The sequence below is a fragment of the Hylobates moloch genome, unplaced genomic scaffold (assembly GCF_009828535.3).
Source record: "Hylobates moloch isolate HMO894 unplaced genomic scaffold, HMol_V3 SCAFFOLD_1, whole genome shotgun sequence".
NCBI classification, from domain to species: domain Eukaryota; kingdom Metazoa; phylum Chordata; class Mammalia; order Primates; family Hylobatidae; genus Hylobates; species Hylobates moloch.
In genome coordinates, this window is record NW_026652276.1 from 203274099 (window position 1) to 203291458 (window position 17360).

The following is a 17360-nucleotide window of genomic DNA, read 5'->3' on the forward strand; positions in this document are numbered from 1 at the left end:
AATAATTCATAGAGAACTTAGACAACATAATACAATTATCTCTCAAACCCTCGCAAGAAAATATTTTGAGAGAACCACTACTAATGTGAATTACTAGTTAACATTACTAATATTACTAATTATTAGTTAACATTGATTACTAATATTAACTAATATATGAAATACGTATTTCCTCTGCTATGGAAATATGCTGTCATAGTAATTCTTTTAACAATGTGTGTGCCTATTAGGTACAAAGAACAGTCACTGTTACTATCTTTTACTCATTTGATTAAAAACAAAATATTACAAACAAAACAAAAAAACTCAAGAAACAAAAACACAGAGTCAGATAGTTGAGATATTTGAAACACTGCAAACCTCTTTTACTGCATTTGCTCTATACAAGTCTAATAAATACAGAAGTAGTTATGAGCAAATAGATTTGTATTGCCTGCAAGCTGTTATACTGGAGCAGGAGAATATGGTATCTTGACGGAAGCACACTTGCTACCCCACACCTGGGGATTACTTATAGTTGAAAGAAGAAATGTTGAGAATGGAACAAAGACACAAACCCATTGGATAATCTAGTCTATATTTGGGTTTGGCAATCCTTTCATCCCAGGAATACACCTGTAGACCAATTCAAAGTACTAAGAACCAAGATTAAAGATTTTATACACATCACAATAATAGCAAATTAAGTACAAAACAAACCTGGCACATAAATTATAATTTGTAAGGTACACACCATTTTAACTAGGATATGATAGTGTTGGTGCAGTGATCCGAATTGACTTCTCACAATGCTGCATTATGAGAAATATGTATCTCGCTTTACACAGAAAACATCATTTTGACGTGATTACAGAAAAATGCTCAAATCTTCTTAAAAAAAAAAAGTTCATGTTCTAATCACAAGCAGAGCCAAGGTTCATTTTTAGGTCAAACTACACAAAAGAGGATGCTCTTCTCCAAAAAAAAATCAAAAGAAAACAAAAAACCCAAAAATCTTGGCATTTCCCCTTTTACTCTACGTTCAGGCTTACTTTTTAAAGAAATAAAAGCATTTTTATTTGGCCAAAACAAACAATGAATGTAATTACAAGGACAAGGTTAAAAAAATAAAAAACAATGTCTATCAAGGTCTTCCTTCCTTCTGCAAAGCTGTGTGATATCAGCCTTCTTCTTCTTCATCACTGTCTTTCATAGTAATGCCCTGAAGTCCTCCGCCTTCTGAAACAGAGGCTGTGGCCTCCTCTACTGTTAAACGTCTGTGCACAGTATCATAAGTCTTACTGTTCAGTGTTCCTTCCAACACGCCCTGCAATCGAAAGTCCCTGTAGGTTTTCTGAAGAAAGAAGAGAAAATTTGCTTAGGTCAGTTAGATTATATGTATGTACACAGATACATACTCAGTTGGCATTTCAAAAATGATCTTGGGGAATCCACTGATAGGTTCATGTGGCTGTCCATGCCAATCATCTTCTTGGCGTATTTCTGGGGAGTAAATGGAATGACAGACTTTGGCTATTGCTTCAAACTACAATTGCTATCACTACATCAAAATGTTGTGACTATCAGATGATAAATTTACTTTCCCCTCAGAACATTACTAATTGCACACAATTTACCTTTTGAATAACCTGTAGCAAAAATAAAATACGTATCGATGTAAGTTTTTAATAAGAAATTATTAGTTTTTTTAATTGAGGGGGGCTTTCCTTTAATACTGAAACATACATTATATTTTATAAAATGCATTAATTTTCAGGGGTCAGTTGTGTGGAGGAAGAAGATTAATCCTATTATCGGTAAAAGAAGTTCACATTTTCAGCATTTCAGTGAATTATAAAATTTATTTACATGTACTACTGGGTAAAAATTTGTGTACATCTAAATGTCTGGATGAATTTTGCCCTTTTCTTTTGAAATTCCCTTGGGATGTGAAGTGCCAAATTCTGACATAAAGCTTCCATAGATGGGATAGCAAAACAAGTATTTACATTTTTTCTTAAAACAATACGTTAAAATTTGCTGTATTATATATCAAAAATAGAATACCATGTTATTGTTTCTACAATGATTTTCAAGACAACAACAAAATCCAACAATATTTTTCTGTGGCGCTTAAAATATTAATCTATAATGTTTCCCTTATGTTTACATTGATTGATTGACTGATTGATTGATTGTGACAGGTCTCACTCTGTTACACAGGCTGGAGTACAGTGGTGTGACCATTGCTTATTGCAGCCTCGACCTCCCAGGCTGGAGCAATCCTGCCACCTTAGCCTCCTGAGGAGCTGGGACCACAGGTGTGTGCCACCGCGCTTGGCTAACTTTTAAATTTTTTTGTAGAGGCAAGATCTTGCCATGTAGCATAGGCTGGTCTTGAACCCCTGGCCTCAAATGATCCTCACATCTCAGCCTCCCAAAATGCTGGGACTACAGGCCTGAGCCACTGTGCCTGGCCATGTTTACTTTTTTCTTTTCTTTTTTTTTTTTTTTTTTTTTTTTTTGAGATGGAGTATCACTGTGTCATCCAGGCTGGAGTGCAGTGGCGCAATCTTGGTTCACAGCAGCCTTTGCCTCCCCAGTTCAAGTGATTCTCCCACCTCAGCCTCCCGAGTAGCTGGGATTACAGGCACATGCCACCACGCCCAGCTGATTTTGGTATTTTTGGGGTTTCACTCTGTCGGCCAGCCTGATCTCAAACTCCTGAACTCAGGTGATCCGCTCACCCCAGCCTCCCAAAGTGCTGGCATTACAGGCGTGAGCCACAGCACTCAGCCATGTTCACTTTTTAAACCGTGATCTTCTTCACATATGATTTTCTGCAGCTAAACATGACTGGTATTTTATTACTACTGATTTTTAAAGTAGGAGAAAAAGTTCAGTTAGTTAAATGGGGAAACAAATGAAGATATTTCATTTTGTGGGATATGATTTTGTCATAATAAGCTCATTCTAAGTCATAAGTTATTATGACTAAGGTAGTACTCTCTTACACCAAAACTCACGGCAATTTGCATCAGAACCAGTGAGATAACTCTGAAAGGTATGTTTTGTCTAGATCATCTGGAAGCTGATAAACATGGCATTATTACTACAGAGATCTGTGTTTATTCCTATAACTCTCTTGCAATTAAACATGTCAAACATAAAATATTCATCTACAGATGATGCATCTAATGTAAAGTATTATTGTTCCACTGACAATTATATACTGAGTTTTTGAGTTCAACTTTCTTATTTTATTGGAATGACTTTCCTTTGACTTAGCTTAATTACCAGTAAGTTGGCCAGAGCAGATTGAATTGTGGATCTGCAGTCCTGAAGGCTTTCTAATTTATATATAATTAAGACTGCTTTCTTATTCAATTAGCAAGCAATAACCAGTTGAGTGAGGTACTAGGCAGATAGCCTTGCAATCTCTTTCTCTGTCTTTAGAATTCATAAAATGTTATCGACACTTGGATGTTCCCTGTGGCTTCCACAAAGGTTTGGTTGGCCTTTGCTTAAGACAAGTGCCTGCCACAGAGTTCTGTTCACTTTTTCTCTCCTAGCAAAAGAAGCAGGTGATTTATGTTAACTGCATTTAATGTCATGTGGCCACTATGGAGAACACAAACACAACCATTTTGACTATTTGAGGGTTTCACTCTTCCCCTCCCCAAAAAAATCATTCTGAGGTAAAAACTTTGCAAATAACTTCAGTCTTTAATTTTTTGTGTAACCCTTTCTGGGATTTGTTTTTTTTCTTAGTGTGCAACATGAATGAACCAACTGGTGTATAAATGTCTTTGTTTAGGGTAAAGTTGGCTATTATATAAATTTTGATGGCATCTAGGTCTCCATGGGCATAGAAGAAAGGCAATCCCTGTGAGTAGTAAGGACAAGACTGCTAAAGGCAAGTAGTTTGGGTCCTGGGTAGAATACACTACTCTGCTGAAACACGCAGGCCAACTCTAAGTGATCTGGATGGAAGGAAAGTCTGGTTATGGACCTTCATGGTACTCTACATGTGTTATTCAACAGCTTCTTAAATTCATTGGGAAATGATCATTATAAGCAAAACCATGTAAGTTCTGAAGAATAATGAATCTATGTATGAAATTGGTTAAAAGTCTGTTTATATTCAAAGTAGAAAAAACAATTAGAACATTATTAATTCACTTTGAGTTTTATTGTGAAAACAATTATTTCTAATTATTAAATAGAACCCTATGACTTGATTAAATGTATCAGCCCAAGAACACATTGGCTAAGCCTGGAGACTTGCCTGTGAAAAGTAAAACATGGAAAATCAAACATACTCATGAAAATTAATTTCATATTTATTGGTCAATTATTGATCATTAGGAAGAATATATTAAAAGAAGATATACTGACTTACAGTACAATGGAAATGTCACTATATAATTAATAAAATTATTGTTCTTTTATGGTAAAATATTCACTGGTGAGAATACTTAAGATCTACTCTCTTAGCAAATTTCAAGTATACATTAATAAGTCACACTGTATATCTTGAGTATATAAAAATTTTTACTTTTAAATTACACCTCAATAAAATGAAAACATTTCACTCTTGCTTAATCTTTAACTATAAAGATGTGTGGAAATGAGGAATAACTTTGAAAGAAACAAATCATGGGCTAATGTGGAGATTTTAATTCTCAAAACAAAGAGCTTAATAATCTATCAGCTAACATCAGAAGGCTGAATATGTAACTTCTGAAATCCTGAACACAGTAGGCATTAGCTTGAAAATATGGTTTGTCATAAGGATAAACAGCTAATTGTAATATTAATCACTGTATAAAGTGCAACTGTTACGTATGTATATGTATATATATGTGTATATATACGTATGTATATATATATGTGTGTGTATATATATATATGGCAAATACATTATCCTGACTCTCTTTTTTGAAGAACAAACTGCATTTGAAAGCTCTTCAAGTCACATTTATAGAAACAAGAAACAATGGAGAACTAAGCCAATTATGAACCTACCATATTGTCCTTTCAGTTTCTTTGCAAAATAAATAACGCCATAAGAAGTGTTCTGGATCAAAAGTATTTTCTCCATTGACATGTAATGTGTAGCTATAGTATTAAAATTTTGTGAGTGGCTATAATTTTACTTGTTATTTATGAGTAAGCATAATTGCTATTATTGTGGCATTTTAGGTCTGGTTCTACTTTCCAGTAAATTTGCCAATTTCTGACTTTGGAACAGAACTTTCCTATTTGTGGGCCTAACAAGATTAACAAGCAGGCATACACATAATTTGTATTCTAATTAGACTGTAGGAACCAAAGGAATAAAGAAAATATTTTAATGTGGCTAGAAACATCTTTTAATGATGTAACACAGTGGGTCTTCGAAAACTTTAGCATGTTTTCATGTATTAGAACCATCTGGACGACTTGTTAATCTATAGATTACTGGGTTCCACCCTCAGAATTTCTGATTCAGTAGGTCTGGGGTGGGGCCCAAGAATCTGTGGTTCTAACAAGTTCCCAGGTGATGATGATAATGGTAGGTGAGGAATGACACTTTGCAAACTACTGTGTATACTCATATATACACACATACACATAAATGCATAGATACACATTATGTGTGTGAGTACATACACACATATATACTACTAATAAATGGTACTATAATGAAAGTAAAGGTCTTTTGTTTAAATAAATAGGTGATTCTCAATAGCTTAATGTTTTCTGCCACAAGGTGAAATTTCTGTCCCAATTTTAAGGAAAGGTTAAACTTGGGGTAAATTTTGTGCTTCCATTAGAATTTACAAAGTGTGAACAATTATGCATAATATATTATTTTAAAGATCTTACTCACTAAATATGACATGTAATTTATTAGCTTTTCTCTTGAAGAGCTAAAGTCAAAATGGCCTTGCCGAACTTATGTGGTGTCTATGTCAGTAGTTTTGGGTGGTCTCCAACACTCAAACTGATTACCTTTTACATATAAGAAGGAGCATGCTTCCAAAAGGATTTGGGCAATGACAATGTATTACTTTCGTACCAGCATATAATAAAATAACTGAGACTCTCCTTATTCTTCTGGCAAATATAGTTCAAAATCCCTCACAATGATATATGATCCTAATAAATATGAAGTAATTGTATTATGATAAAACACTTATATGCTTAAGAAAATTAATGTAAAATTATTGTGAACCTACTTCCTTCAGGTAACTGTGCTGGGGCTTTATGTATTTAATCTCAAACTGTGAGTATTTGCTAGCAAATTTTTTTATTAGTGTAAAAAAGATAAATTTATGTTCATTTATTAATCTAACTAAACATGGAAGTAAACAGTAGCACATCATTGCTAATAAGTGATACTTTATAGTTACATCAAATACAGTTTTCTTATATGTCAGTATCTTGCCATTATTCCTTATAGCTTAGTGGGCAATTCATATCTAAACACATTTTGTTTACCTTCACAATCTTGATGAGCGTCTTCAGCTGGTAAATATGGAGCTGGAGGTCTAATCTATCAGTCAACCACACGCAAATGACTTTCATGGAACTGCTGTACCATTGCTAGAAGGGAGAATTGGGGCACAGGGGAGGAGAACAAAAAAAGAAAACAACCTCTGCAGTATTCGTTTAACAGATTCGATAATGAGGGGGTAATAAAACACTCTGAAATGACCACAGATCAGCACTTGAAGTCAATAATGCTATAATTTCCTGTTAACAGAATTGTATGCTTTGCTAGAAAATCTGTTAAGTTGACCTAGGCTGTTCTTTAAATGAATTAACGTTACAGTCTTTCAGCTGTAACATATTCACAGAAGCAGTGTTTTTGCACTTTGCAGCCTAGTGGCTTGCTTTGTAATTTGTAAGTAACAAAGGATCCTAAATACATGTTATAGGACTGAATGGACAGCCAAGCAGCAGGAAAAAAGAGGTAAATTATTTTCAAAGGAAAATTTTCTATTAGCCTGCATGTTAAATAAAAATAAAAAAGAAGATGTGTTATGCTATAAGTCATGTAGTCAATACCTAAAATTACATTTTCAAGTAGCGATGGCAAAACAAAAAACTACAACTTAAACAGTAATCCTCAATCACACCTTTATCAATTAAATATTTACCGAGCTCTTTTAACACCATCTAAAATAAAGATTTATTGAGATCTTAGGAAGAAACATTATGAAGATTGAATTTTTGTAAGAATCACAAAATAGGTGTCAGTTGACCGAATTATGAATGAAAAGGATGTGTTTCATTTTGTATTTTTGGAGGGTCCATAATTTTTCTGTTTATTACAACTCTCTTAAGAGAAAAACTGAAATTCTTCTTTAATGTGATTTTCTGCTCCTATATGTCTGTCAGTCTAGTAAAAGAAAATATCGTTCCTATTTTCAAAAAAAGACAATCTGCCATTACGAATAACATTTTTAAGGGACACAGTGATTCAGAGCTAGGTTTAGATAACACTCTAAGAATAATGCTACTCATTCAGATAAAAGTGAGAAATATCAATGTCCACTCAGCATTTAGAAAATGACAAAAGAGTTTTGAAAGACAGGAGATTTTGTGCCTTGCTTGTATACACAAACATAATGATAGTCCAGATCACATATGTGTGTGCATATGTTCTTAAGAATTTAAACACAGAAAAAAAATTAGAAAAAAATTTTCTCTACATAATAAAACCATAAATTCAACTTCTAAAATAAATTTTCACTGATCCAAGTCTGAAATTCATCTGGATTTATATTTATTAACATTGATCCAATACAATTTAGTTTAACAAGAAATGGTATTTTAAGTATAAATTAAAAATGAATTTTACATTTTACCATGCTTATTTCTATTAATTTGTTAGTATAATGAACATATATGCATCAAATGAGATAAGCTAATTTAAATGGATAACTGATATACTAAATAATAGCAATCAAATGGATAAATAAAAGCTTCAAGTTTTAAAAACGTGAGATGGACCATGATTTTCTAAAAATATGCTATTCCTGTACCTAATTTTGCTCCTTCCTAAGGAGTACTTTGTTAATATTCAGGACATGCAAAAATTTCAGCAGTTCTATAAAACAAGACAGTCATATTCCAAAATTCTTAAAAAAGTAAAGTTCCAGTAAATTCAGTACTTTAACTGGCACATTAAATCTCAAAATCTTTTATAGATACTTTAATTTCCAACACTAAATTCTATGCTACTTATTTCAAATAATTTACAGCTTCAACTTCTTGATTTCTGTTTTAATACAGGCAAACACTCACAAGTATTGGTGATATTGAATATGAGTACAGTCAATTGAGGCCCTTCTACCACACCACACTCTAGATAATTCGAAAGTGAAAATATTGTCATAATGGATGTGACTCTTAAAAATTAGTTATTTTGCAAGGGATAGTAAGTATTTCTTTCTTGTTGAAGGACAGAAACTATATGTATTTTACAAAGCCTAACATAACATACTAGTTACTCTGTTAGACTGCGCAGTTACTGTAACTTGGTAAGTTGTATAAATTTTAGGGAAATGAAAAAACTTTCTTAAAATTACTCTATATGCATCTTTATGTTCTTGAAAATCTTTATATAATTTTAAATTAACTTCATTTTTCCATTATATATAATGGTACTTAAAATTAAGTGATAATTGAAAAGACATATAATGTAACACAGAAATCATTTATATATAACTTATTTAATACAATGCCAAAATAATAATTTTAGAGAAAAAGAATTTGGGAATAAAATGATCTAAAGTTAACTGCAAAAACAGAAAAAGAGAACTATTATTAAGTAAAATGTTTAAGCTATTTATCATCATCTTACTTTGAAGGACAATAAATTGTTCAATCAGCAAAAGCTTCTAAGAAAATATTATTCTATCAAATAAGAATGTATATTTTTGGCTCCTAAGTCAAAGCATTTTCAAGAGGCATTTCAGCTAAATTAAGTAAATGATTAAGGAAAAGCAGCAACTTAGCTCAGAATATTTGCTGCCACTAAGAATAGGTTAACAACAACAAAAATCCCATTATGACTGCTTTCTTGTATACAGTAAAACGCAGACACACACACACACACACACACACACACGCATGCATGCACACACCTTAAACAAACAATGAAAGCCACCAAACAGAAACCTCTAGCAATTTCTTATTTCTAGTGCTGGGATTAATATGTCCTTCTTTTGAGTACTGAATATGGTAGGTCCCATTTTCTCACACTGAGAAAAAAGTCAAAGGTAGGTTCTCTTCATTCCCCAATCCCCTCCACCAAACCAAACCAAACAAAAAATTGGAAAAGGGTGAATGTGCAGTAAAGTCTCCATGTTAGAAAGTGCCTTTTCACTTTGGAAAAGTTAATTTTATAAAACAACTTGGTTGACCATTCACTTCTCCGTAGGGGATGAAAAGGAAAGGGTGCCGCAGCTCACACAGAAGGTATAGGAATGGCATTACTGCTTTATTCTTTGCCTTGGTCTACACAGGAATAAAGCTGTAAGTGTATATTTTACAAATTTTTTCTACATCAATCCATGACAGCAGCCTACCACTTTAGCAAAAATATGTTTTTTTCTTCTTTTTGTGGTTCATTCAACTCCTGTAAGGGCATGCATTACTCACTTCATTTTCTTGAGGTATCTCTTTTAAAGCAAAAATAGAAGAAAAGGAAAGGCTAGGGTTGACTCTGTGAGACCCCTGTATTTATTCACACGTATTGTGCATGACTGTAGACTGGTAAATCATATTAGCAGCCCGTCTCCCCATCAAGCTGCTACTTGCTTTCCAGCCCTGGGAAGGTTCAACAAATCAACAGGAGCACGGAAAACAGAACATCAGTCTAATCTAGTGTTTAAGGTGAAGTTTTCAAACCCAATCTAAGAAGATCTTTAGAGCAAGCAACAAGCTGAAGGGCTCAGAAGGTGGTATTGACAATGAAAGAGTGTTGAAATATTGAGAAGCGCAGCACTTGTGCATTTTTAATAACAAGAGGGTCAACAAGGACACAGCTCCCTCAGTGCCAGGAGTTGCCACTGACTATGGAAATTGCCACACCAGGGCTATAAACGCTTGCAGTTCATCAGCTTTCTTAAACAGTTCATCAGCTTTCTTAAACACCCTGAACCCCCTCAGTGGACCTTTAGTCTTGAATTAACAAACCAAAGCAATGAAAGAGGGTGCAGTCTGAATGGCTGGCATTGATCCCCAACTGTGTCAGCACTGCTACAGGCCCTGAAAAACTCTTTCCATTGTCAATAGAAATTGACAAACCTCATCTCCTAAATAGTGCAGCTGAGCCGGGCGGGATCCACGCAGCTGTAAAGGGCTCTGCTCTTGGGGCCGGGGAGCACTAACAATAGAACAAGCATGAGCTCTTTGTCAGTCCCAGACTCGGCAATTTTCTAACAAGGATTAAAGTTGTTTCTCCGCAGAGCTGGTGAAAAGAGATTTAGCAACATACCGTGCTTTCTTCATGCAAGTTAAAGAGAAGTAGTTAAGGAATTTCATTATTCTGTTGACTAGTGGAAATACAAAACAAATATATTAAATATGCACAACTCTCCTTTTTACCTAATTTATAACATTTTGAGGATGATTCAATTAAATATAACACGTATTGCCTGGAAAGAAGCACGTCACCTTTATTTTGGAAGTTTTATTTTTAAAAAGTCCAGCTGCTTGCCACCTGGAATGAGGTCTCAATACATACTAATGCACAATGCCTTTAGACCCTCCAAGGCTGATATTCCTAAATCTGAATCACAAGACCACATAGGGTTTATATATCACGGCTGCTTCAAGCAAATGATTTTTGTCAGAATGCGGCTTCTGATGATGATGGCAAGGTAAAAATAGCTGCTTCGCTAGGGCACAAATCTGTGATATATTTTCTACTTAAGTGTTTAGCTTTTTATTGATTATGAATTGGTACAACTAGTTGATGTATTTTTATTCTTCTCCAGCTATGCTTGTCTCAATAGGTGACAAAGAAAAGAAAAAGAACCAAAGAACCAACACTTTTTAGTGAATTAAGACATGAAATGGCTAAGTTTCCATATTATGTATTTCTTCATTTATTTCAAAAGAATCTGTATGTTTGGCAAGGGTTGAGTCATTGTGTTAAAATGAAATAACGCCTAGAAAATCTCACCTTAGGAAATATGTACCTTTTAAATATAAAGTTAAATTAAATGAAAGAACAAACAATATTTTTTAAATGATGAAGGCTTGGATAAATTTGATAAATATAAGCCATCCTTCAGGATCATTTAGTAGTTTTAAAGAGCAACAAAATATTTAGAAACATTAATGCACTACAATTTCACCAGTATATTAAAAAGTAAATATGAATGCTTCATTATACATTGAGTGTTCATTTTGTCAACAGTACATCTATTTAATGTAACTAAATTTGTGGCTCTGTTTCCTCATTTCCCATGTCTAAACACTAAAATGCAAATGTTATATTAATGGTAACTTTAATATAATAATGTCAAGGTTTTTCTACCCTGTTCAAGGCACCCCACTGAAACTATCATACCTGGTTCCATAAAACCAGACCCCCAGGCTCAAGCATTTTGCAAGTTTTGAGTGTGAATATTTTCCTGGCTTGGAATAGGAGTAAGGGCTATATTTAAGGAAAAGTGAAACCAGCCTATTAGGTTTAAAAATACAGGAAGTGTTTAACCCAACCTATGCCAATCAACATTCCCAGCTCAATCCAGAGGCACTCATGGTGGGGGAAGAGCAGAGACTTGCATATGGACATGGCAGCCGTGGGCTGGTTGTCAACACACCAGAGAAGAACACAAATGCAGACTCTGTGAGGGTGGGCAGTGCTAGCCCCTTTTACACTACTATTTGCTTGATTGAGTCTGTTATGCACCTTCTCTATGCCTCAGCTTTCTCATCTGTAATACGTGGGGTAGATTATATGAATCTATCTTTAAAATACTAAGATTTGAATGCTCTGTAGAAATACTGTGAGTTTAAATTTGACTTAGAGGAAAAGGCATGATGAGCTTGTGATTCTTGTAAAAATGAATGGAAGAGAAAAACCCAGTTGTCATTCTGTTTTAATATGTTGCTTCAATACAGCTTTATTCTTCCAGAATAAAGAAAAATCATCTAGAGTTCCAGAACTTTCTATTGTCTGTTTTTTTTTTTTAACTTATTCATCTGGTCTCTTAATGTATAGACATAAAAATGAAACAATAAAGAATACTGAGGAATGAGATTTATAAAGAACTGTGAATTATAGATACTGTTTTTATTAGTATTATTTTCATGAATTATAATTATAAAGGCATCTGATATTTATTTTATCCTTCAAAAGAAGTTCAAGTAATTAAGTTAAAATTTCATTTAGGCCAGTGCCTGTAATCCCAGCACTTTGGGAGGCAGAGGTGGGTGGATCACTTGAGGCCGGGAGTTGGAGGCCAGCCTGGCCAACATGGTGAAACCTCATCTCTACTGAAAATACAAAAAATTAGTTGGGTGCTGTGGCGTGTGCCTGTGGTCCCAGCTACTTGGGAAGCTGGGGCAGGAGAATCACTTGAACCTGGGAGGTGGAGGTTGCAGTGAGCTGAGATTGCACCACTGCACTCCTGCCTGGTTGACACGAGACTCTGTCTCAAAAAACAAAACAAAACAACAAATAATTCATTTAATTCTTACGATAACTTTAATGAAGTAGGTGTAATTATTCCCATTCTGCATATCTGGAAACCGAGTTTACAGAGGCACAAAACTGAGTTTAGATTAAGCAATTTACTTATTCAAGTTTATACAACAAGTATGACTTAAGTGGTAGGGTAAAGATTTATATCTTATATTTATACTCCAGAGTCTGTGCTCATAACTCCTGTGTTATTTCACTTCTCTTTAGAAGGACATCTGGATTTCTGCTTTGTCAATAACACCTTTTATTCTTAAGAGTAGTTCGGTGCTTCTAGCAGAAAACTAGGAAAAGTGTCATTAGCATTTGTGGTCCTTACTGACAGTCACTGCAACATAGGATTGTGCACAAATAGAGAAGGTACCTATTAATTATTTCCAAAAAAGCCCATTCAATTTTTTTTTTTGCAGGTTGAAGCAATCCACATTTCTAAAGATTAAATATATCTGTAAATCCAATAATGTAATATACAATGTAAATAAATTTTTTGAAAAATTACGCTCCCTATTAGGATAACCAGTCAAATGGCTATTATGCTATACATCTCATATACTCTCTTAAGACTCATTTTAAACTGCTATATATCATAATGATTAAAAACACTGGAAAATATTTGTTCTACTGTAGCAAAACAATGTAATGTGGAAAGACGATCCTTGGTTCTTCCATAGTAGAACTCTATATATATGATTTTATTCATCATCTTTTTTTTTTTTTTTTTTTTTTCAATCAGAACAGAGAAGCATGTGATTCATGCTGCTTTTTTCCATGTTGAATAAAGTCATATTCAGGGCAATTTTCATTTTTTAACTCCATCAGGAAGTTTGCAAATTAAGAGTATCATGTCTATTAAGGAATGAAAAATGTAAAAAGTGCTAACATGGGGAAGGTTGGTATAAAATAGTCACCTAATAAATGCTTGTTGAATGCTGAAAAACTTCCCTATCTTTGGCGTTCCATACTTCATCTTTTAAAAAATACATGAATATAATAACAGAGATATTTCCAGATGAATTAGATCCTCTTCAGTTTACATAACAGAATAAGTTCAAAAACAGGACAAGTTCCGTAAATTGGGAGCCGCACAAGCTCTTTTCAGTTCACTACTAATTCCAAAATTCCCTTCATTCCAAAATGTCCTCAAAGAGATAAACTACCTCTTTCTTCAAACTACATGAAAAATATTTAAAAAATAATGTTCTTTATTATTAAATAAGCAAGTGCCTCTGCAAGTTTATTCTGTGGCTCCTTTCCTAGTACTAAAAAGACTAGTAATTGGAAAGTGAAAATTTCAGACAATCAGTTGTTCTGCCCTCGCTTTCTTAGTGTCCTTGATGGGATGCATACTGGTTTGCCTAATCTTTTGAGTGAAGTCACTAGTTAATGGTTTGGCTCATTGATAAATCCAGTTATAATGGTGTATGTACTAGTTTGGGGTGCAAACATCACCTCTATGAATGATTCGTTTAGGCAGTATGAACTTTTCATCTGGTTGACTTATTTTGAACATAGTATATAAAATTTTGGTAAATATTGCATTTTAAATCCACAATGTGGGATTTATATAAAAGTATATTGGACTCTTGCAACTGCTATTAAATGGTACAACTTAGTCTTGAGATAAAACTCATGCCTGAGAATGAGCTGTTAGCATGTCTTTCTGCTTCAGTTTCCTTATAAAAATGGGACACATTCCAAAATCTTCTTTTAAGAGTGTCCTAAGGATGGGAGTAGACAGCTACCTTTCTGTCTCTGAGTCACAGTGCAGTCCCCCAGGAACCTTTTTCAGCAAACTGACCCACCTGCAGCTCTGCCACATGCTAGGCTTCTCTATACCTTCGGTCTCTGGGCATGCCCATTCCTCTGTCTGGACTTTATTGCCAACTACATCTCCCTGTCCAGATTCATGTCGGCATTTAAGACTCTGTTCAATCATTCATTATCTCTGCTTTTTAGCCAATACTATCTCTTACTAGGTACAATTAGGGGCTCACCTATTTTCTGCTTCTAGAACTCTATACAGGTGTCTATAAAAATATTGCACAATGTAGTTTATGTCTCCCTCAATCAGCTGTGAGTATACACAAGGCTTTAACTGAATCTTTCTTGTATTGCTATCTCCAGCCCTTAGTAGAATGTCTGGCACAGAGCATGCATTCAATTTTCATGAAAAGACTGCATGCATTTAAATATTTATACATATAAAATTATATATATACATATATTATATCTATAATAGTAGACAGGTAGCTTTTCAATAGACAAAGGACAGATGAATACCAGAGCCAGATTCACTGTTGACGTGAATCACATATTTCCTTAATAGAAAAATAATTAAATACACGTTAAAGCTGTGGAAATAATTGAAAAGTAAACAGTTGCATTTGGCCAAAAAAATTTAAAACAGGACACAAATGGGTCTTAAAACGTGACAGTCTAATTTTATTCTAGGTGATGAATGAAATAAAAGAGAAAGTACTATAAATTGATAAACTTTCATATCTATGTACATATATGAGAATCCACACACACACACACTCACTCACAAAGCTACGCTAACACTACGAGTTCAGATGTTGATGTACTTAGCCCTCCAGAGGCTATCCCCCAAGCAGGGAGCTGCCTCTCTAGCATATGCTCAGGTCTATTGGTACCCATTCTGAGGCCGTGGGGTATATTAGGAGGCACGGTTGGCTGTGCTGCCTGTGCGTTTTCACCACTAAGTGACATGTCCTGGGTGCGTTCTACACTTGGCTTTGTGAACTGTTTTTAAAGAAAGGCAGAAAAATATCATTGCTGTGGAAATAGTGACTTCTGTCTGTAGGGATATAAGAGCTTGTTTGGGAGCTGATATAAGCCTGGCTTCTGAGCTAAGAACCCAGGAAGAATAGAGAGCAAGAGCGTGCTCTTATCTCACAGTCACATCATTTGATGCAGGTGCTAGAACTGGATACAGACTTTGTGTTGGCTCTAAACCTTTAGCAAGTTTACAATCATCCACCTGAAGCAGAGGGAGAAATTAAACAATTTAATAGATTAATTATTAGTATCTATTTTGAAACAGTATTGACTTTCAGTTCACCAGAGTACTTCCATTAAAAAAAAAAATCTGTGGATAGCTATTCTGCAGATAAAAAAGTAAAACATTTTATGTGGAAATAAATATTTTTCAAAAATATCCATTTGGTAAGCTCCCTTGGGGCAAGGATTTGGTCTATCTTGTTTAATACTGTATTCCCAGCCTCTAGCAAAGTGTGTGGTCTAAAAAGTGTTTGATAAATATAGGTTCAAGTAATAAATAATTAATAAGAGGGGTTTCAACTTTCTATTCTCACTAGATTCCTATTGAGTAATTGTGACATAGATAGCCATCTCTATGGGCAAAGCCAAGGCCTGAAGTTTTAATTTAATCTCAACATTCCCCACCATTTTTTACACATAGTAATTAAATGAGTTTGTTTTCTAGATCTTATAATGTAAAACATCAATGAAATGGATATTCTACATCAATAAACATGTATTTTTACTGCCTCAAAAATAAATATTCTACATCAATAAACTTATACATTTATTGCCTATCTTTTTTTGAGATGGAGTCTCGCTCTGTCACCCAGGCTGGAGTGCAGTGACATGATCTCGGCTCACTGCAACTTCCACCTCCTGGGATCAAGTGATTCTCCTGCCTCAGCTTCCCGAGTAGCTGGGATACAGGTGTGTGCCACCACACCTGGCTACTTTTTGTATTTTTAATAGAGATGGAGTTTCACCATGTTGGTCAGGCTGGTCTCGAACTCCTGACCTCAGATTATTGCCTACCTTTAAGATATGTAGCTAGTGAGAGAAAAAGTCATCAAAAACAAATATAGGGAATATATGGAACTATAGAGGTCAGTAGAACAAAAGTATGGGAAAGTTATATATTAGAATGAATAAATAGAAGGCTTGAAAGAACCTTGTTCAGTCACATTCAAATACTGCATCCTATCCTTGACTCTAAACCTTAAGCATGACAGAGAACACTTTGAGAAGTTTCAAAGGACAGCCACAAAGATGATTAAAGGGCTAGAAAAAAAGGCCTACAAAGTGAAGTTAAACAAATAGGGATTATTTATCCTGGAGTAGACAAGTATGACAGGTACCTTAATAACAGTCTTCATATTTAGGAAGGATTATTCCTTAGAGGATGCTGGCTACCTGCCTTTTGTTCTCCAATGAGAGAAAAGAGAGAAATGGGTTTAAAAATCAGCATGAAGAATGTAGGTGAGGTAGGGGTGAGCACTTTTTTCCCCCCAGTGAAATATTTTGTCCATATTAAGATAGCAAAATTTAGAAGATGTGTTATCTAGGGCCGTGCTAAGATCAGGAAATTCAGGGCTCTCTCTTACAGGTTAGGTGTTTATATGAAAGTTTAAAATTATTTTATATATAGTTTCCTGCCAATGCATTCAGTAATCACATGTAATGATGGTTCTGCTGGTTCCTTACACAGATTTTTTTTTCTTGGATTTAGTCAACACTGGTGACCTGGCTGCCACTGCTGTGCCCACTTGTGAATGGTCTGACCTTGCAGAAGGCGTGATTCACAGAGGGGAACTACAAAAAACCAGCACAGAAAATGGCTTTAAAGCCACCATGCCATTTGTTTAAGTAGTTAGGATGGAAGGGATGG

The 17360-nt window shown here is 34.6% G+C and overlaps 1 protein-coding gene across 4 annotated transcripts in view; it reads right to left on the reverse strand.

Annotated features, from left to right (window-relative positions):
* Window positions 1–408: 408 nt before the first annotated feature.
* CADPS2 (calcium dependent secretion activator 2) overlaps window positions 409–17360 on the reverse strand; it is a 572316-nt gene continuing 555364 nt past the window's right edge. For all 4 annotated transcript variants that reach the window (XM_058426274.1, XM_058426269.1, XM_058426272.1 and 1 more), the window contains 2 exons: window positions 6466–6570; window positions 409–1333 (listed from right to left, as the gene is read on the reverse strand). In XM_058426274.1, the coding sequence (XP_058282257.1) occupies window positions 1160–1333; window positions 6466–6570 (279 nt within the window). In that variant the 3' untranslated portion in view covers window positions 409–1159. The remainder of the gene's footprint in view (window positions 1334–6465; window positions 6571–17360) is intronic.